The sequence below is a fragment of the Xyrauchen texanus genome, chromosome 25 (genome assembly GCF_025860055.1).
Source record: "Xyrauchen texanus isolate HMW12.3.18 chromosome 25, RBS_HiC_50CHRs, whole genome shotgun sequence".
Taxonomy (NCBI): domain Eukaryota; kingdom Metazoa; phylum Chordata; class Actinopteri; order Cypriniformes; family Catostomidae; genus Xyrauchen; species Xyrauchen texanus.
The window spans coordinates 23,906,077-23,929,579 of record NC_068300.1 but is presented as its reverse complement, the minus strand read 5'-3'; the positions used below and the strand labels follow the sequence as shown (position 1 = coordinate 23,929,579).

At 38.7% G+C, this 23,503-nt stretch overlaps 1 protein-coding gene across 5 annotated transcripts in view; it reads left to right on the top strand.

Annotated features, from left to right (window-relative positions):
* Window positions 1–10,683: 10,683 nt before the first annotated feature.
* Window positions 10,684–23,503, top strand: part of ubr4 (ubiquitin protein ligase E3 component n-recognin 4) — a 92,890-nt gene continuing 80,070 nt past the window's right edge. For all 5 annotated transcript variants that reach the window (XM_052091240.1, XM_052091238.1, XM_052091237.1 and 2 more), the window contains exons 1-3: window positions 10,684–10,808; window positions 20,898–20,995; window positions 21,133–21,236. In XM_052091240.1, the coding sequence (XP_051947200.1) occupies window positions 10,684–10,808; window positions 20,898–20,995; window positions 21,133–21,236 (327 nt within the window). The remainder of the gene's footprint in view (window positions 10,809–20,897; window positions 20,996–21,132; window positions 21,237–23,503) is intronic.

Here is a 23,503-nt window from a genome sequence, read left to right as displayed (position 1 = left end):
ACAAGATGCCCAGGACCTCTGACATAAAATGAGCCCACAACATTAAAGTTCCAGCACCACATTTGACCATGGGCATTGGGTACTTCATCATTTCTGTGTGCGCCAAACCCATCTCTGGTGTTTGCTGCCAAAAAGCTCTTTTTTTTTTTTTCATCTGACTATAGAACCCAGTCGCATTTGAAGTTCCGGTAGTGTCTGGCAAACTGAAGATGCTTGAGTTTGTTGTTGGATGAGAGCACAGGCTTTTTGTTCCTGAAAACCTCCCAAACAACTTGTGATGTATGCTATATTTTTTTTAGACTTTTTGACCCCAAAGACCCAACTAATTTCTGTGATCATTCAGCTGTGAGCCTTGGAAATTCTTTGGCCACTTGAACCATCCTCCTCACTGTGTGTGGAGACAATATAGACTCACATGAGCACATACACACACAATAGAAAAGAAAAGAAAATCAACACAACACAAAAAATATATTTATAATAATCAGACACATTAACAACTACCCCTCTCTCTCGACTGCTCCACTCAGAGAACCCTGCAAGAACGGCAAGAATCTGCCCCATTTCCCAACAAACAAATCCAAATTCCCCTGTCTTCTATATGCCCCTTCATCAAAAGCTGCCACCCTCCCAAACTCTGAGTACCACTACTGAAATGTGGGCACTCCAGCTGACTTCTTAAAAACTTAAAATCACTTGTCTGGCAATAAAGACACTGGACCAATTTTTTAACGTGTTTATTCCCCCAGTGGTTCTCAACCGGTGGGGGGGCGCGAGTAGGCTACGATGGAAGGGAAAAAAAACTGGAAAAAAATGTTTTGGGGGCAAATTTTTTTTATCACTAAACTACTGTCATAAAAAGTTATAGTTTTGTATATACATAACTCCTGAATAAAAATTAAAATGTGTTTGGACAAAGTTTTGAACAAATTTGATTGGTTTGTCGATAGTGAGCGCAAATGCAGGTGAAGCGGTTTCATTAAGCGAGTCATTGAGTCGTTCATTCAAACGATTCGTTCAAACGGCCGATTCATCAAGAATGAGACAGATGTTTGTGAATGGGTCATTGAATCTTTGACTCAACCGATTCGTTCACAACACTGAATCATTCAAAACACGATTGAGTATTGCTGTGAGATGTGCTATGCTAAATAAATAACAATACATTGTTGTAACAGCAATATCTCCAAGTTTTGTTTTTCACTGTAAAAATGTCATGATTTGCCAATGCAAAGAGAGTGCCGCCACCTTTTCCCCCCACTTCAAGCACTGATTATAACACAAACAAATCATCCTCCTAGCGGCTTTTTTTTTTTTTGTCAAAAGCGACAAATCCAGAGACTTTTACTGGTGTTTTTGGAGACTTTTGTGGCGTTTGGAGACTCGAAAGCACGAATCACTCTGCAGTTAGGCCTGCTGTGCTCAACGAACAGCGGGTGCTGCCGTGAGCCCCTCTCCCGTCCAAAAGCACTCACAGGCGGTCAGTCTCTCAGTAGCCTCGCGCAGCAGTCAGAGCAGAGAGGAGACACACACCCCTCCGCGTCCAGGCTGCAAATGAATCGCGCATGGCCGCTGCCGTTCCCGCCCTGGCTTAAAGAGCGGGGTATAAATGTAAACGTTCACTCACTCTCACACAAAAAGCTGTGCCAGCTCTCGCTAGTCTTATCAATCTCGATTTACATAGGCCTTTACAACAAAACCCCAACAGTCTTTTTAAAGACTAAACCCACAAACATTCTTTTTTAAGATTAGATCAAATCTCAGCCCTAGCCAGTATTTTTTTTTTTAACTGCTAGGCAGTAGCTACACTTAGCTAAAACTACCCACACGACTAAGACACACACACAAACTGACGAGGAGTACAATCATTAATTATTAAAATAAAATCTGAATTGTCTGCAAAATAATTATTTTGTTCGTTTAATTAAAGATTGTGCCTAAGTCCCGACTGATTAGCCCCTGATACGTCTCTCAACATACACCACACACACAGTTACATATTGCCTAAACTTTATTGAAAACACATCAAAATGGAGAAATTTCTTGTGAGGACCAACAAGCCAACCGACGCACCACCAGCTGCAAAAAAACTTCGAAGCTACGATGAAGCATACCTTCAATTTGGGTTTACAGTCACGGCTGATCTGAGACCTCAGTGTGTCGTGTGTGCTGAGGTGCTGGCAAATGACAGTATGAAGCCCTGCAAATTAAAAAGGCACCTCGAAACAAAGCATGCTGGCATTAAAAATAAACCAGCTGAATATTTTAAAAGAAAGCTTGATGGCCTCCATCAGCAACAGGCAACCATTTCAGTGCGCAGCACTGTGTCTAAACAGTGTTTGGAGGCATCGTATGTAGATGCCAAAAGGATCGGTAAACTGGGTAATTCATTTTGCCGGCAGCGCAAGACATGCAGAATAATGATAGGCGATAGTGCAGCAGCCAAACTCGGTGCAGTACCACTGTCCAATGACACAGTCGCTAGGAGAATTGTAGACATGTCCAATGATATCAGAGAGCAACTGATAGAGTTCGTAAAAAAGAGTCCTTACTACGCGCTGCAGCTGGACGAATCCACTGATATTGCTGGGCAGGCACAGCTCCTCACCTATGTCAGGTATCTGCGGGACAAGGCGATTGAGGAGGATGTCCTGTTTTGCCGGCCTCTTCAGTCGCACACTACAGGAGAAGCCATTTTCAATGTCCTTGATATTTTTATCCGTGAAAATGGTTTGGCTTGGGACCGATGCGTTGGCCTATGCACGGATGGTGCTCAGGCAATGACGGGGCGTGAGCGTGGCCTAGCTGCTCGCGTTCAGCAAGTAGCTCCACTTGTGAAATGGACACATTGCATAGTCCATCGCGAAGCACTAGCTGCTAAAAAATTTATGGTTCTCTTTGACTTCGTGCTGAATCAATCCGTGAAAATAATAAATCTCATCAAATCACGGCCACTAAACTCTCGCTTGTTTGGTGTCCTCTGCCAGGAGATGGGGTCATGGCACCAACAGCTGCTTCTGCACACTGAAGTTCGCTGGCTCTCCAGGAGGCGGGCGGGTGTTACAGCGGTTGTATGAGCTGCGAAAAGGAGGTGAAGTGGTTTTTGACAGAAATCAAATCAGATCTGGCGAAGCATCCGGATGACACTATGTGGCTTGCGTCTCTGTCCTATTTGGTGGATATATTTGACCGCTTGAATGGCCTCAACCTGTCTTTGCAAGGCCGCGAAACTCATATTTTGCTCCTTGCAGACAAAGTGCACGCCTTCACACAAAAACTAGACCTCTGGCATGGCCGCATCAGTCGAGGGAACTGCGACATGTTCCCCAGCCTTGCAGACTTTATCACTGATGCAGGCACGTCACACGATTTCTCCTTCCTATTTCAATTAGCATCTGAGCACCTGTCAGCAATGAGAAAACAATTTGCGACGTACTTTAAAGAGGATTATCGCTCTTTTGCGTGGGTTCGAGATCCGTTTGTGTGCACAGCAAACAAGCTATCAATTGATATGCAGGAACAGCTTATTGAGCTGAAGAGTGACAGTAGAGTGAAGGAACTCTTTAGCTCCTGCCCTCTTTCGTCATTCTGGGCAGCATTGATGCAGGAATACCCTGAACTCTGTGACGTCGCCTTGAAGATTCTCCTTCCTTTCGCGTCGACATATTTGTGTGAGGCAGGATTCTCAAAAATGACTGCACTCAAAACGAAATACCGCAATCGTGCACAAATCGAGGATGATTTGAGGCTATGTTTATCAAACATTGAGTCAAGAATTGAGGATCTTTGCAAGGCAAAGCAGGCTCAGGTCTCACATTAACATCACCTACCAGCAAGCTTCTGTAAATAATGCAGACGATGCCTACTATTAGGCCTAGTAATAATAACAATAATAAAGCATAAATTAATATCAGAGGTCTGGTGCCAATTCCCAATTATAGCAATAGCCTAGTAATGATAATAGGCCTACTGATGATGATAATAATAATAATAACAATAAAGCATGTAACCTCATATAATTATATAGCAATAGCCTAGTAATGATGATAGGCCTACTACTACTCATAATAATAATAATAATGCCTGCAAGCTCACATTAGAAGTCTGGTGCTACTGCCAATTACAATAATAATAATAATAACAACAATAAAGCATGGGGCGGGGCGGGGGGCACTGGGGCCCCAACTGCAATGAACCAGCTTTGAGGGGGCCCAGCTTGCAAAAGGTTGAGAACCCCTGCCCTATATTAATGACCGCCCCATCGCCTAAAATACAGAGTCTGGGGCACAATGAAATTTGAGTACCCAATATGTTACACAAAACTCTGAACCCTCAACCAAAATTCTTGGATCTTAACACACCACCAAAAAACATGGGTTTTGTCTCCATCTTCTGATTAGATTCGCCAGCAGGTGGGTGTGTCTTTAAGACCAAGCCTATACAATCTAGAGGAGGTCCAATAGAATTGATGTAAAATCTTGAATTGCATAAGGCAAACCTTTGCATCTCTAGATGCAGACTTGATGTGTTTTAGAATCCTAGCCCACACTCCATCTTGCAACACCAAGTTTAAATTTTTCTCCCATAATCTCTTGACAGAAGTTCCATCCCCCAGACTCTGAATTAGCAGGGAGTATTGCACTAATGCCTCATGACCTTTCTCAAAAGCAGTAATCACCACTTACACAGAATATGTTTGTTCCACCGATACCGCATACCGGTGTCTATAAAGTAACTTAATCGAACCAATAAAAGTATTGTACATTTCCAAAATCGTAAAAATTAATCACATTCATCCAGATCAAATGCCTTTTTGGCTTCAAGTGAGAAGGCAGAGACTGATCGTTCGCCACTGACCACATGATATTGATGAAACTCCTAATGTTATCAGAAGAGCTGAGGCCCCCAATAACCCCCACCTGATCTATATGTATAGAGATGTCATGACTTTGCTTAATCGGTTAGCCAAAATGTTTGATAATTTTTTTGTCTAGCTGGAACAGGGAGTTCGCTGTTCTTTTCTACATATCGTAGCGCCGTTTTGTTGTCCGTTATGCATTCGGCACATTTCGCGGTCGGCCCACTCGGTTCTCTTGATGGCCAGTCTGCCCATGATCGGCCACAAAGTGCGTCGGCCTACTGGGAAAATGCCTGGTATGCCAGATTACCGGTCCAGCCTTGCTTGCCTGTAGGCAAGTCCTTAATTACCTCATCAAGCTCCTCCAAGTTTATCTCAGAATCAAGAGATTTTTTTGCTCAGTCATCAGTTTAGGGAGTTCTAATAGTTCCACAAACTTATCTTCATCAGTAGACAAAGACGTAGAACTATAGAGATCAATATAGAATTCTTTAAAAGCGATGTTAATGGCTGAGGTAGATATTTCACCACCAGCAGATTTCACTGAGGGAATGGTAGAAAAAGACTCTCTCTGCTTTATATATCTAGCCAAAAGCTTCCCTGCTTTGTCCTGTGACTCAAAGTATGACTGTCTTGCCCTGAATAGCCAAAAATCCACCTTTTGTGACAAAATAGTATTATATCTGCATTTCAATCAGATCAGTTCTGAGGCCATCAGACGACATTTGGCACACTTCAGCTCTGCCTCTGCACTTTTAATATTCCCTTCCAACTCCACGAGTTCTCGTGCTTTGATTTTTTGATGAATGAGGCATACTGTATGATCCGACCCCTAAGAACCACCTTAAGTGCCTCCCAAACCACACCCACAGAGGATTCCGAGGACCAGTTGGTCTCCACATAAACATTGATTTTGGTCTTTAACATCTGTTGAAATTCAGGATTTAGCAAAACGGACACATTAAAGCGACAACTATATGATTTCTTTTTCTCCTTATATGGCAACACATCTAAACTTACCAGGGTGTATCTGAGACTAAGATGTTTCCAAATGAGCAATCAACATCAAATGAAATGTTAAATCGTGTCTATAATAAATCTTATGGACTGATAAAAAATTATTGTCCCTACCAGAAATATGGTTCAAAAGTCTCCAAGGCTTTTACACATCCTTTGAAGTGTCACTGTTGCTCTAGGGGGCTTACACACTTTTGCTTCACTATGATCAAGGACTGAATCCATCAAAAGATTATAGTCTCCTCCCAATATTATATCATGAGGGGTGCCAGTGGCTTGCAACTTCCCCTCAAGATCTATAAAAAAGCCCTGATCATCAGCGTTAGATGCGTACAAATTTACCAAAATGAACCTTTGCCCCTGAGTTTCTGCTAAAACAACAATGAATCTTCCTAGTTTATCTTTAATCTGTTTGAGACATTTGAATTGTAGATGCTTACTTATCAATGTAATGACTCCCCTGCTCTTACTTGAGTCAGCACTAAAGAAAACATGTCCACCCAATATATTTCCAGATTTTTCAGCTTCCTGAGGGAAAAATGCATTTCTTGAAGAAATATTATATAATATTTCTTACGTTTAAGAAAAGAAATAACCTTCCTTCTTTTTATGGGGTGCCCCAACCCATTCACATTCCACATGGAGAGAGGCAATCCGCTCATATTAACATTACACATTTTGACATATTAGAAAAATAGATTGTGTGTCAAAAAATTTAATTAAAACGACCATATTCCAACATTAGTGCAACTATCAACCCCCGAACTTCCCCCAGAAAAAACAAAAAAACATGCATATTAACCCACGACAGCGCCAACTGGCATCCATCCCTCTAAACACAAACTGTCCATGTATGCCTATGAGAGCCCCCGGGACAACTTTGCTGTTGGATTGCTCAAGTCTGGTGCTTCTTTACAACTTTTTGAGACAGAATTACTCAACAGAAAATAATCAATAAAACAAACTCCAGCCAATAGGAGGCATAAGCACAAAGATTATGTAGATTCATCCACATAACTGTCCCAAAGTTGTGTTCCTCCACAAAACAAGCTCCACCTGCTAGCGGAACCACCACAAAGAAAAAAAAAGAAAAAAGCCGTTCAGATTCCTCAGGCAGTCAAATGAATGTTCGATGAGCCGGCTCATTCAGCTGTTACTTGAGTGCAACAAATTATCTAATCATTCCAATGTCCTGCAAGAAGTATTGCACAAAACAAACTCCAGCCAATAGGAAGCAAAAGCACAAAGAACATGCAGATTCATCCACAAACTGTCCGGAAGGAGTGTTATTCCACAAAACAAACTCCAGCCACTAGGCGGAACCAGCACAAAATGAAACAAAAAAGGTGCTTAGTTTCTCGAACAGTAAAGTGAATGTTCAGTGAGTACATAAGTAGCACACAATGACTTACTCACTCCAATGACTTTATGAAGGACATGTGGGCATGTAAATATTTTGCGGCCATCCTTAGCATCTATTCTCAATTTGGCCGGGAATAGCAGTGCAAAAGTGACCTTCCATTGATGTAAGAGTTTCTTGGATTCCTTGAATCGATCATGTTTCTCTCTTGCCGTATTCACAAAGTCTGGGAACAAGAAAATGCTGTGGTTTTTTCAACTTCCTTTAGACCTCACCTCACATAACACAAGATCTTTATTGGATAATTTGACCAGAATTGATCAGGACCTGTCTCCCTCAGCGGATCTCTGAGCCAGAACCCTGTGAGCTCGCTCGATTTCCAGCTTATGACCTGTTATGTTGAGCAGACTCGGAATGAGCCCATCCATAAATTTCACCATATCTGTCATATTTTCATGTCTCTTATTTTGAAAAGTTTATGAAAAACAGGAACCAACAGAATAAACATGACATAAAACAGAACATCACATGACTAGGGAAACACATGACATTAACTTTTCAAAATAAGAGACATAAAAAACAGGAACCAACAGAATAAACATGACATAAAACAGAACATCACATGACTAGGGAAACACATGACATGAACTTTTCAAAATAAGAGACATGGAAAACAGGAATCAACAGAATAAACATTATTTTAAAGAGGCCCTATTATGCTTTTTGGGATTTTACATTTCTTTATTGTGTAATATAGCTGTTTGTGGATGTAAAATGTCTGCAAAATTACAAAGCACAAAGTCCACGCAAAAGGGAGATATTCTCTCCCACAGAAAACACTTCTCAAGAGCTACAAGAAATGGCAGGATTGTAGTCCAGCCATTTCTTCCGTAAAGTATCTATGTCACTATGTTATAAATTTGCATAAAGGCCCTAAGGGCTAATTTGGCCTGCCCTCAAACAACCGTTGTTATAGGAGCGGCCAGGATGAGTTTGGTTAGTGCAGTTGCTATGTTGAGAAGATGCTGTTTTCTTCACTAAAAAAGTAAAACCTCTTTGTTTGGACTTCCAAAGGCAGACGCATTGAAGAATCAGTGGTTAAAATGTATTTGAATTATTTAGCAGTACAACCACAACCAATGCCAGATTTTCAAGTCAGTTACCCCTGAAAGATGGTGCAGTTCCGACTTTGTTAGGACAATCTGGTACTTCAGGATCACAACCTGTATGTATGTTTGATTATTTGTTTATTTATCTGCTACCAAGAGTTCAAATAGCTGTGGGTCCACTTTTACCTACAATTGTGTAGAATTATGCAGATTGTTTGTCGTGGTCGATCTCAAGAGTCTTATATAATGATATCATTATGAGCTGTAATGTTACGGACACTATCCATGGTAGTCCACGGCTAACTTTCTCACTAACCATGAGTAAGCCTCTGTTCTCTGTTCATATCTTGGGTGAACAATGCAGATTTTTTTTCCACAGCCTTCTTTGCTCATATTTACCAAAGGTGCCAATATTTTTGGCAAGGTTATGGATGTACAAAACAGAAGAGGTAGGATATGTTGGATGAATATAAATAGATTAAGCGGTGTATTGCACAAAATTATTGCTTAATTGCGCAGTTTTAACTGTTCATGAGATGGATAGCTTGAGGGAAAAAACTGTTCTTGTGCTTGACTCTTCTGCTGCACTGGCACCGGCCAGAAGGCAACAGTTCAGAGAGATAGTGGGCTGGGTGAGTGGTGCCCAGAGTGATATTTCCAGCCCTCTTCCTCACTCTGGAAGTGAACAGTTCTTGAAGGGAGGGCAGGGGACAACCAATAATCCACTCAGCAGTGCGAACTGTCCTTTGTAGTCTTCTGATGTCCGATTTCATAGCTGAACCAAACCAAACAGTTATTAAAGTGCAGAGGACAAAATCAATGACTGCTGAGTAAAACTGTGTCAGCAGCTCCTGTGGCAGATTGAACTTCCTCAACTGGTGAAGGAAGGCCAACCTCTGCTGGGCCTTTTTCACAATGGAGTCAATATGGGTCTCCCACTTAGAGTTTTGTGAAATTGTAGAGCCCAGAAACCTGAATAACTCCACTGCTGCCACAGTGCGGTTCAGAATGGTGAGCGGGTCAATGTTGGGGTGATCCACCTAAAGTCCACTATCATCTCCACTGTTTTGAGAGAGTTCAGCTCCAGGTTGTTTTGAGTGCACCAGACAGCCAGCTGTTCCACCTCCCTTCTGTATGCAGACTCATCATCATCCTGGTTGAGTCTGATGACAGTAAATTTTGCAAACTTTTGGAGCTTGACAGGGGGGGTCCTTGGTGGAGCAGTCATTTGTGTACAGGGAGAAGATGTAGTGGGGAGAGCACACATCCCTGGGGGGCACCAGTGCTGATCATACAGATGCTTTAAGTTAATTTACCCAGTCCCACTTACTGCAGCCTATCGGTCAGAAAGATAGTGATCCACTGACAGACAGAGGTGGGAACCAACAGCTGGTTTAATTTAGTCCAGAGAATAGCTGGGATGATGGTGCTGAAAGTGAAGGGATGTCCACAAAAAGGATCCTTGCATATGTCCCTGTTGTATAGTAACAACTTCACCGATGTTACAACACCTGTCTGCAACCAGGAGATGACAGAGGAGGATCAAGTGATGGAGAGTTAGCTTCCCAGTTCACATCAATATATACGTAGTTTATAGTTTAAACGATGAATGGACTGCACTCATAAAAGCAGGAGTCTAACTCTTCTCTATTCATTCTCAATATTAACAAAAACTTAATTAAAAATATTAATAAAACGTTTTGCACACTTGTTTTTATTAGTTTTACACAATTTTTACATTTAAATTATTCTATGAATATGCATTAAGAAAAATATTGTAATATTATATTAAATAAACAAGTACAAAACCTGGATTTTTTTTATAAAACTAAAGTGTATGTTTGGACATTTTTATTTAGTGTACAGAAGGTAGTGGACAACTGCATACTAATATAAACCTCTTTATAACTAGATAAACTGATGGGTGATAACAGGCAATTTCAATGTACATAAATGTTCCCTCAAATGTATCTGGATTGCAGCGTTGCACTTTGAGATGTGCATCAAATTGAATACTAGAATTGACCTATAAATAGTAAATGCCATTCATTATATCCTAAATGGTGAAAAGGACGCTTTAAATCGAGCAGTTTATATACTAAACTTTAACTTCCCTTTTAGAATAGGATCGAAAAAGAATCGAAAAAAACGAGTCGACTCCAACATTTCTGGAATCAAACAGCCCTACCGCAGTTTGGCATCGTGTGTAATTTTAAAAGGTTACGACGTTCTAACATGACGTAATGCACTTGAATGTTATCTCTAACGACACATCCTGTTATTTTGCGTCTGATGATTAACCTCATTTCCGTTTTTAGATTCTAAAAGAGGATCTCAAGATGGCGTCGAGTGGAGGAGATGGAGAACCTGAGTGGACCGCAGCCGTACGGCCACTTTTATCAGCGTCCTACACGGCTTTCGAAACGAAGGAGCTACCTCAGCTTATAGGATCCATCGTCAACAGGTCAGACGAGGGCTTGTTTGTTGAATTGCTCCGCGCAGGGGTGAAATAACGTGCTGAGTGACTCTGCATTAGCTTTGATGCTATGGCAGCACTGAGGCGGTGTCTCAAAACCTAGTGTGCTGTCTACATTGGAAGTATTTGTGGACATCATATACACGCTTGGGACGTTCCAAACGGCCTATGATGTCTAAAACTAATGTTTAAAAATGTTTCCATAGTCAAGAAAATTCGTTCATAAGTTCCAAACGTGTTCCTGACATCCCAAATGCGGTCTAGGTAGGCAGCTCGCTAGGTGTTGACACAACCGGAGTGTTACTGTGTATTTACAGTAGCAGATACATCAGATTCTGCTTCATCATCAGGCCAGGTAGACATTAAATTACATGCATATAAACAGCCATATTGACAGTTGTAACAACGCAGCTAGCTTAAAATGGAAGTACAGTAACTCACGACACCCAGTTCTTAATAAAGAGATTATATATCTGTGTTGGAAGTGTATTAAATGACACCGAATGAGCTTGTTAGCCTCCCTCGGTTAAACCAAATCTCGTTCGCCTACTTGGGTTAGCCACTGTCAAGTCAAGCATATAAGCGTCCTGTCAGTCAGTGACAGCTACATTGGTCATCATAACTTATTTTATTAATCATAGTCTGGTTTATGCCAGATAGGGAGGTGTGTCGGCTAACTAGCCAGCTATGACTTAGCAGCAAGTGTTAGGGTTGTTGATGATTGTTTGCTAATGGTCATTTAGCCTTCTTTCGTTAACAAAACAAGCGTCGAATCCCGTATTAGTTTGATGTTGGGTTCACACATTTGACAGTGTGTTTGTCTGTCTGTAAATATATGTGCACTGCCAGCAAAGTTTCGTTTTTGCCGAAACGGATAGCAAACACATTTCTGTCACTGTCAACTATCTACCTAGATATGATTTTCACCTGGCAAACAACCGTCTCAGCTGTAAATGCATAATATGTACCTTTTGAATCTCTGCTAAAACAAATGATATATATTCCTTATTGGCATCCATGAACTCTAAAAGTCTACTCAATGTAAAAAAGGAAAGTTACATAGCTGATGAGTTGAATTGCCACTGTGGATTTGACCCCTGTTATTATTTTAAGAATTATACATTTAAATCGATTTTATTTTTATATCCAAAAAGCAGAAAATTGTTATCCATTTCTCATATGTCCTCTAAATTTGTTTTAGATGAATTTTGCATGATTCATATCTGTTTTGTTCCCTGACTTGTGTGCTGTAATCCTGTGGAGTGAACTTTACCCCCAAGGGCAACTTAAAGTTCTGTATTTATCCTTAGAATAGCTTTTAGTTGTTTTAAAATGCTACAAATGTGACATACATTTTTGAAGGAGATTTTTTTGAATTGTCCATAAAATTCCTCCTTAAAAACTTTGAAGCTTATGCAGTGTTTAAAATAGCATTTGCATTTTGTTGTTGCTACACACAAACTGGACACTTCTTGATATGCTTTAAGCCAGGGGTCGGCAACCTTTTTGACATGGAGTGCCATTGTTTTTATTCTCCTGGTCAGTGGCTATGCTGATAAAAAGTTTGAGTACATTTTTCTAATTTTAATCATTTATTTTTCATTACAAATTATATTGCAAGCATAACAGTTTAACAATTTGTGCAAACCCCGAAGATTATGATTTAAAAATGCATGTGCATTTTGAAAGAGCATCTTGTGAAAGTGCTTTCATGAAAGAAAACCTGTCCTTTTGTACAAAACGAGTTAACAGTTAATGTCACAAATTTGCTTATTTGATTACAGATCATTAAATAGTGTGGAATCTTAAACCTTGTGTGACCTTTGGGACTTTTTTGTCTTTTTAATTTGTTTTTTCGGCTGTGTTAATGCCAGTGGCATAAATGTGTGTATTTTTGACTTTTCAACCTCAGTTCCTATAAAACATCTATAATACACTGTGTACACAAAATGGATACACTCAGGACCTTAAGCACAAAAATGTCCCCCATTGAAACCCATTAAAACTGCAATATTTAATCCCAGTGCCATTAAAACATAAAATCACGAATTCTATGATATTATGCTTTCATTTTCATATATTTTTCACTAGATGGCGCCATTTCTCACGTTTAGCCTATGGAGCAAATACATGCTTTTTTTCCTATTTTCTGTATTTTAGAGCACTGCAGGCCAATTGAATAAATTATGTAGCTAAAAGTATGTGTGTGTGTGTGTGTGTGTGTGTGTGTGTGTGTGTGTGTGTGTGTGTGTGTGTGTGTGTGTGTAAAAAGCAACATTGGCATTATGTAAACAGACTGACATTTAAAGAGTTAAAATCCTGAAAATGAATGAATATTTGGTAGTTATGATGTTTGTTAAAAACTTATATTAATATTTAATATTATTGTGGCAGTTTTTTGACGTGGACATTTTTGCCCTCTGAGTAACATTTTTAATTTGACGCACAGGGTTAAATATTTCTTCTATAATGCCATACATTTTTCAAAATCACACTGAGGGGTAATCACTAGGATGCAGGCAATAGTGAGAGAGAATCAGGCTATTTTATTTATATAAGGTTTTTCACACCTTCATTCCAATCTACTTCTTGATTTAACCCTTCCTCATGATCACGCTGTGTTTTCATCAGCTGAATGGGAGACGAAACCCTATTAAAGTGCGATGAGACTCACGCTGCTGCATTCAAGCCATTCGCGCATCGCAATGCCGATCAACTACTTAGCCCTTTTTTGTGAATCGCACCTGGAAAATCCTAAAACTTTATTTCCAAGTTTAATTTATATTTTGAATAGACCACGATGTGGGTTTGTTTTCTCTTGCAGATCTCAAGGATTACTATTGGTGTTTCCTTTTTACATCACGTATTGTTCTGAAAGCAAAAAGTAACAAATGAACCACGGAATGTAGGCTGTCATCCGCGCAGCCTGACCGAAGCAACGTGGGCACGTTTTAACTTGCACGATTAACCAAATGTGAAGCGTGAATGGCTTACACCCGCAGCGCTAGTCTCGTCACATTTTAATAGTGTTTAGTCTCCCATACAGCTGATGAAAACATGCTGCGTGATCATAAGGATTACATCAAGATGTAGTTCGGAATGCTGGTGTGGAATTTATACAAATAAAATGGTCTACTCCTCTCTCACCATTGCTGGCATGCCAGTGATTCCCCCTCCGCGTGCCAATGCTGGCAGGCGTGCCCTGGGTTGCAGACCCCTGATTTAAGCCAATTATTTAGCCTGTCAGATAAATGCATTCCATGCTATTCTTTGTTTACCAGCTTTATCTTTATCTTGTTCCCTTAGGAACACTGTAAAAAGTTTGCTGTAATTTTTACAGTAACTTACTGGCAGCTGGATGCCAGTAAGTTAATGTAAAATTATTTACAGTAATATTACTGTATTTACATTTACAATTAATTTAATTTAAATGTTATTTAGTTTTTTTTATTAATATTTTCCACCTGTAAGAAAATCTAATTGTAGCAACACCCCCCAACCCCAAAAAATCACAATTACTCATGCAGATTTTAAATTTATTGTCTTTGTTGAACATTTACTTAGTAAAACAAGTTCCAATGTATCTGTAATGTAACCTAGCTAAAACTTACACATTTTCAAAGTGATACAAGCCAAAATAAAATGCAATAAAAAAAATCAGTTTGTTGTTACTTTTTAGTAATTTTGCCAATAAAAGTCAACAACCTCTCTGATGAGAGATGCCACTGGGAGATTCAGACTGATGATTTTTCTTTACATCCTCTATCCAGATTTTTGGCTGATGTGTGACTTTGATTGCTATTTGGTGCCATCAGGGTTGATTCTCAGAATGAACCTGGAAGCACAAGAAAAAATCAATTATTTCTCATACCAGTGTTTCTCCAGCTGTCATAACTCCGTAATGTATGCACTTTGGGGCCAATAAAAGCAATATGTACTGAATACCTACAGGTAAAGTGCATAATTAGTTGATGATCCATGACATTCAAATCACCATTACAACAAAATATATTTTGGGTTAACTTATGCTGCAACCCTCATTTGAAAAAAAAAAAATCAATTTAAAAAATATATAAAAAGATTTATAGACTCCCTAATTAGCCTAACATACATGTGGGAAAAAGTATAGCAATGGGAGGAAACCCAAAGAAAGGCCCTAGCTGGCCAGCACATGCATACGCAGGATGTTCTTACTTCGAGGCAACAATTCTTACCACTAAGCTGCCCTTTTTCAGCCTAGACAGGTTGGCATTACAACAAAATCACTGTCCATTTTCCCACCAATACACTTCACATCCCTCATCTACTATAGTGATGGTTAATATCAAAATGAGAATCAGAATCAACTTTAATGGCCAAGTATTTGTATACATACTTTGTAAATTTGACCACTGTTATTTTCATTGCTCTCAATGTGCTTACACAGGATTAATATTTTATCAATAAAATATATATCAAAGTGAATTGACCTTAACCCAAATTAGGAATATAAATTCTGCGCAATTTGTTGTCACACTGTCATTTAACAATTGTTGTTATGCTGCTTTTGAAGTATTTAATGATGTACGAACCTCTGAATAAACTCCAGTGTACTGTCCGCCTCTTCCTGGTACTGCACATTGAATACATAGTAGCAGCCAAACAGGACAGCTAATGCTGATGAAAAATCTGTTAGCTCCTGCGGCTGGATGATGACGCAGCCCTCCATAGTTAGCATCCATGTTTTTGCTTGGAGAACAGAATCTCCTGTAACAAACACCATCACAGCAACCTTTTAGTATTGTTCAGCCTATGCGTAAGATCTTAAAGCTGGTGTTGTACAGACCCACCATCTGATCCTAATCTCAGCCATAGTATCAATTAATACAATTATTTTCATAGCCTTACCAAGTGCAATTCACCTTGGGATTCTGGGAACAGTGAAGCTTCTCTCTACATCTGCTGGAGTTGCAGTGACCTAAGTGCAGCAATTAACAAAAAGTAGGAAGAAATTCATTAAATATATAGAGAACATACTTATGTCTTTCTTTACAATACTTTCTAATAGGCTCCTCTGAGGTTATGCTTATATGTCACTATGTGTTATATCTTGTGATACAACCCCTTTACCAGCTCAAGTATGCCTGCTTACTGTATCTTGCTTTGATTTTTGAATGATGCAAATAAAATGGACCCTCAGTTGCATGACACATGTATACAAAACAGGAATAGTCTTTGAAATGTCAAACTATGATCCTAATTACAATCAATATTCTCTAGAAACAGCTGTTCAAATTAGCATTAATACTTACGTCAGCCAAAAGAAAGAGTGAATCCTCCCTCTCTCTGAAGTACGTCATTGTGGTAATCATAGATGAAAACTGCAAGGTCAAGTTGACAAATCTAGAATTATTCAGGTTCATATTTTGATATGGCGGTAAAACCAGGAAAGCGTTCACACAGGTAAAATTACATTGTTTGCACACAAATCGCATGGTCATTTTTACTGTAACCACAAACTTGTTGCTCGATAAATATCAACCATGAAACAATGTTATGTGAGGCTGCTGATTAAATGGCAACGTTTTAATATTAAAGTCAAATACATTGGTTTAAGCACCAGTTTCTTTATCTTTTTGTTTTACTTACCGTTATGACGGAAACACCAGAAGACAAAAGACACCTCCAATCTGGGACTCGAACACGATCCAGACTACAACCTTGAAAAAAAAAAAAAGATGCACTTGAAAACACTGTCTCATAAAATAATAATAATAAACTCCGTTTGAACATCGGTGTTGCCTAACACTCTTTAGTATTTCACATTAGCTATTTGCGTTGCGTTAAACACTCCTCCTGGTTAGCTAACGTTAAAGCGGCAGAGGAACACACAAATGTTGTGTTTCTCTGTTTAACTAATGGTTTCTTTAGCTAATTTAATTGATATTAACATATTCACCTGTTGATAATATCACCGTTATGTCGGCAATCACCGACAACTCCTAGCCAACAGCCACAAAAAAAATGAGCGCCAAAAGACAAAAAGTTACTGTTAATAAAACTTTCCTTAATCAGGTGACGTATGCTGTTAACATTACAAATCAATACATTTTAAAATGTCTGTTTTATATAATAATACAAACAATATACTAACCTTTTTGATGAATCCTTTGTAAAAATGTCATTCCCAGTTGTCCTTTATCTCACTTTCACCAAATAGCATGGAAAAAAACATTTGAAATTAAATCTCTCTTGCCATTGGTCAGTTTTTTTTGTGGGCAGGTTCACTACTGTAAATGGATTTACAGTACAGAAGAATTACTGTAGAATTACAGTAATGACCATATATTTTACAGTAAAATACTGTTCAAATTACAAAAATCAGTTACAGTGAAGTTTAGGAGCTTTGTAATTGGATTTCAGTTACAATCGCTGACAGAATTTTACAAGACCGTTTCATAATATATATTCAAGTTTTAATTATTCAAGTGGTGGATTTCAGGTCATGAAATTCAGGTCTCAATATTCAGGTTGTTGAATACGGGTTGAGAAATTCAAGTGGCAAAATTCAAGGATGATTTCCAGGAATGCAAGGAAGAGCAAACCAGCATTGATGTAATCCATCTATCTCTTGGACAATTGCAAAGCGATGGAAACAGCTCAAAAGTAATTGTGTGTGTGTGTGTGTCGTTGCCTGATGAAAAACACATATCTCCAAAAAACTAAATTTTCAAGAGCATGTAAACTTTTTCTCATAAACAATCTTGCAAGATAATTGTTAAACAGCCTGATTAAACATCCTTCATTGGATTGGATAAACATACACAGGCTGCCAAAAGTTTGGAAAAATTTACAGATTTTGCTCTTATGGAAAGAAATTGCTATACTGTTATTCACAAAAGTGGCATTCAACTGATCACAATGTATAGTCAGCACATTAATAACGTGAAAAATTACTATTACAATTTGATTTGTTTTTTTTGTTTTTTTTTCAGAACTACTTAAACTACAAAGATTTCTCATCAAAAAAATCCTAAACGTGCAGCAATGACAGCTTTACAGACTCTTGGCATTCTAGCTGTCAGTTTGTGCAGATACTTGGGTGACTTTTCACCTCACGCTTCCTGTAGCACTTTCCATAGATCTGGCTGTCTTGTCAGGAACTTCTCACACACCATACAGTCTAGCTGATCCCAAAAGCTCAATGGGGTTAAGATCTATAACACTCTTTCCCAATTATCTGTTGTCTAATTTTTTTTTTTTTTTATATATAACATCAGTAATGTCCTGACTATACTTTGTGACCAGTTAAATGCCAATTTGGTGAATTAAAGTACCAGTATCCTTCCGAAGCAACAAAATCTGTAAATTTTTCCAAACTTTTGGCCACCAACATCCGTCCGTCCATCCAGTCATCCATCCAAATTTAGGACATCTACTTTTTGCATGACATGAGTAATTTTTCCAACAATTGTTTACAGACAGATTGTTTCACTTTTAATTGACTGTCACAATTCCAGTGGATCAGAAGTTCACATATACTAAGTTAACTGTGCTTATAAGCAGCTGGGAAAATTCCAGAAAATTGTCATGCCTTGACAATTAACCAATTAGCTTCTGACAGGTGTACTGAATTGGAGGTGTACCTGTGGAAGTATTTTATGGCCTACCTTCAAACTCTATGCATCTTTGCTTGACATCATCGTAAAATCAAAAGAAAGCTGTGGACCTCCTCAAATCTGGTTCATAATTTGAGCAGTTTCCAAACTGTGGGTTGTACAGGTGAACTGTGGTCTGAATGTGGTCTGAAGGTACCACATTCACCTGTACAAACAATAGTACGCAAGTATAAACACCATGGGACGACACAGCCGTCATACCACTCAGGAAGCAGATGCATTCTGTCTCCTAGAGATGAACGTTGATGGTGCGAAAAGTGCAAATCAATCCCAGAACAACAGCAAAGGGCCTGATGAAGATGTAGGAAACCGGTAGACAAGTATCTATGTCCACACTAAAACAAGTCCTATATCGACATAACCTGAAAGGCTACTCTGCAAGCCATTTAAAAAAACAGAATACAGTTTGCAAGTGCACATGGGGACAAAGATCTTACTTTTTGGAGAAATGTCCTCTGGTCTTATGAAATTTTTTTTAACTGTTTGGCTATAATGACAGTCGTTATATTTAGAGGAAGAAGGGTAAGGCTTGCAAGCCGAAGAACACCATCCCAACCGTGAAGCATGTTGGTGGCAGCATCATGTTGTGGGGGGTGCTTTGCTGCAGGAGGGACTGGTGCACTTCACAAAATAAATGGCATCATGAGGAAGGAAAGTTATGTGGATATATTGAAGCAACATAAGATATGTTGTATGTGCGCCCTCGTGTGTGTGTGTGGGATTTGTTAATACCTAAAATGTAAGGAACAAATATTCTGACATTTAAGGTTAAATGACTCGTGTAATCACTTTTCTATTTTGATCTATGCATTACATGCAAGACAAGTTAAACTATAATGGAATACTGCTGTCTGATTTTAGTAAGGGGTACAATTTGTATTATCATGAAGGTAACTTGGTCTGCTTGAAAAATAAACAATAAGACACTGGCAAATCCTCAGTAGTCTACAAATACATACGAGTTTAGACTATCCAGAATTTTGATACAAATATTAAAAAGCGAGATGGAATGCTAACTCAAGCAATACAGATGTAAATTATGTAATGTAAACAATTAGGTATAGAATGTTTAAAAAGCATCCTAGGATAATACCTCAAGAATTTGGTTGAGATAATGCCAAGAGTACATTCCTGCAAATTCTAGGCAAAGGGTGACTACTTTTTTTAGTCACAACATAATTCCCATAGTTCCATTTCTATTATTCAAAAATGTGAAAAAAATAAGTGACCCTAAACTTTTGAACGGTTGTGTGTATTAGTGCTGCACGATTAATCATATCGCAATCGCGATGTCAGCCTGTGCGATTGTATGATGTCAAATGCTGCGATTTTATTAAATAAATAAGTGCATGTGTGGACGTGACGGCCCGTTCTCTCTGAGAGCTGTTTGCCCATTTTCTACACTGCTAATAAAATGATGACCAGTCAGTCTTAGGTTAGGGAGTGGCACGTGTGGTCATGTGTGTTTCCGGTGTGCAGCGTGGAAATCAGGTGAAGATGGATGCCGAGCAGACCGCCACTGAACTGGTGGCCAGAAAAAATAAAACAAACTGATCACAGCTTGGCGATTATATCTTTATTTAATGAATAATTAAAGTTAATATAATATGGGAGCGTGACATAAATAAGCACAAACTCCAAAACTGTCATTCTCTGTGCGGTCAAAGCTGCTTCAACCAGTAGCGGAAGAGACACAATCTGAGTGGGAGTCGAAACCGGGAGAGATTTAAAGTTCCGCCTGCTGATGTGCACCCTTAACACTGAGACGCTCGTCTCTCACCCCCCCGCTGTCTGCAGCTTGCATCATGTTGCATTATTGATCAGATCATCATAAGATCAATCTTATGTGAAAAATAACATAAAAATTACAACAACAATAAAGTGTGTGTGTGTGTGTGTGTGTGTGTATTAGATCTAAACGTTCAACTGTTTTTGATCTCGCAACCGTTTAACAGACGTATAGAAATATATCTTTTATTTTTTTATTTATTTTTAGATTTATTTAATATTTATCGACTACTAATGTGTGTTGTTTATTTTTTTTTATTTCACGTTGTTGTTTAAAATAACTTTGCTGTTTCCATCGCTTTGCGATTGTCCAAGAGAGAGATGGATTACATCAACGCTCGTTTGCTCTGAAATCCGCCACTTGAATAATTAAAAATTTCACAACCTGAATTTTCTTTAGGTGAATTCAAACAAAATGTTTTCAAATATTTAAGATTAACAGCAACATTTTTCGATAACATCAAATTACAGTCTTTCAAGATCATGAATTTGTAGGCTTTTTCAAATGAAAGTGGTGATCTAAAAATTACGCCATATCACATACACAAACATTTTTGTAATGCATTTTGTGCTCTTGAAGTGTACTTTGCTGTTGGGAATGCTTAACTGTTGCCTTTTTTTTTTTTTTAAGTGAATCTGAGATTCTTCATCATGACAAACAGTATGAGCCATTCTACTCCTCCTTTGTGGCACTATCTGCACATTACATCACCACAGTTTGTGGACAAAGTATGTAACGTTTCAAGTTTTTATTTTATATAAAAAAAAAAAAAAAACTATAATTTCCTCATAATTACCAAAGTGTTCCTTTTTTTTTTTTTGGTTTTACCTTTTTATTTTAACTGTCATTTTCTGACCCTCTTTAGTCCACAGAAATCAGTTGCTGTCGGTAGTTGCAGCCTGTAAAGTATTGATTGAATTCTCATTGCTGCGTCTGGAGAACCCTGATGAAGCATGTGCAGTCTCACAGGTAAGACATTGTGTAACTCAGTGGTTCTCAACCTTTTTTTTGATGAACTCCCCCCTACTTCATTCCCTCCCTTGTTGTACAAAAAAAGAAATCAAACAAACAAGCAATCCCCCCTCCCCCCACAAAACTCAGTATTTGTGTTATTTGCTTCATTTGCTCAATGCAATTTTGATGCTTTGTATAATTTTAAAGTTTTGTTAGTTAATTCAGCAGGCTTATGCATCATGAACGTGAGACCAAACCTTGCATTTCTTAAATTTAAGCAGATAAAGTGCTATAACTGGGGTCTATACAATGAACAGTAAGTTTATCTATAACATCTATAAAAAGTTAACACAATTCATAGACTAAATTATTCTAACAGTGTGACTGAGTTGGAACTCTTTCATTAGGTCCTTATTGATTCAAATGAGTAATCTCTTGGAATTCTGAAGGCAAACAAAATCTGTTATATTTTCTTACACTTATACACAAATATTTTAGCCTATTTTTTATGATTTATGCATTTCTATTTCATCTATAAAAAAATATTTAGCATTTGAATTAGATTTTTTAAATTTTTTTTATTTATTTACTTTTAATAGTTTTAACAGTGGTATTTGTAACAAGACCATAGTAAGTGCATGGATCCTCTTCACTACCGTGGTTAGATGTAACATGATTTCTATAAAACAAATTATGGCATTTTTGTAATTACAAATAGTAGGCCTACTCTAAACACATGTGAAAACAATAAATGCAAAATATAAACATTTAAAACTTGTAACAAAAATGTATTATGTTACCTCAATCCCTTATGTAGCTTATGACACATTTAATAGAGCTGAATTAGTGAAATGATAATCTGTATCTATTACTGTTCGTGTTACTAGAGTAAATTCAAGCATGGTGAAATAGAATTCTGTGCCTAGTTCAAATGGTTTCCGCCTCTTACACCGTGTTTCTCACTGGTTCTGCAATGATCAGAGGTGTGTGTGTAAGAACTCAAGGCCAGACTGTGAGTGAAAACGCACCTACAGAGCCATACAGGTGCAATAGCGGAGGTCTTTTTGATGCTACTAAACCAGATAATTCCGATGCAACGCTAGACTTCAGGATCGGATGAACCTTGGTACAAATTCATACCAACACGTATAATGGAGTCTAGATAATCATTTTAATGCTAACAGGAACTTGACGATAGAGTTGAATAACATGACTGACATATGTAACCTAATGCCCCCCTCTCTACTAATTTGCTGTCAGTGCCCCTCCTGGCATTCTTTGAATGCCCACTGGTGCAGGGTACCGTCCCCATTGAGAACCCCTGGTATATGCCAACCTGTCTGTTTGATTAATCATAAATGCTTTTCGGGGTCACGTGATGCCATGCAAGGATCAGACGTGTGAATGGCAAGCTCTGCGCACTTTGCAGTTTTAATACTTTTTATGAAATAAACTGGTGAGATTCGATACACTCTGTTCCATAACCATTCTAGGAGGACAATATGTCAAAGAATTCAAAATCATCGGGCTCTGGAGACATTAAAAGACACTTGCATGCTGAAGCTGATTCTCTGAGCAGGCAGCAAGCCTGGGATTCGATTTGGTCGGGGAGGTGCGGGAAATGAGATGCTGAACATGTCTGCAATGCTGACGAAGGTCGTTGCGGACTTGGAGGATCTTGCTGTGATGCGTCGATCGATCACTGCCATGGAGGCGAAGTTCACTGATGTGGTTACAAGAGTGGGGAATGTCGAGAAACAAATTGATTACTTGGAGTCATCGGAGAGAGAATTGACCAAGGTGGATTTGGAGCATGTCTGGGAGAAGTTGGAGAACATGGATAACTGTAGCTGGAGGGAGTAGAGGAAGGATCTGGTGAAATTCCTGAATGGATTCTTTCAGAATCTGCTAGACATAGCAGGCCATAAGCTGGAAATCGAGTGAGCTCACGGGGTTCCTGCTGGGTGATCCACATAGGGAGACAGGCCACAATAAATTCTGGCCAAATTTCTGAGTTCATCTGATAAAGATCTTGTGTTATGCGAGGAGTAAAGCAAGTCTTTCTTGGAAGAATTTTCACAGCATTTTCTTGTTCCCAGACTTTTGCACTGATATTCTCAGCCAAATTGAGAAATAGATGCTAAGGATGGCCGTAAAACATTCACATGTCAACAGCAAGTGATGCCCTTCATAAAGTCAATGGAGTAAGTCATCTTGTTGTACTCACGTTGTAGCCGAATGGACCGGCTTTCTGAACATTCGCTTAACTGTTTGAAGAATCT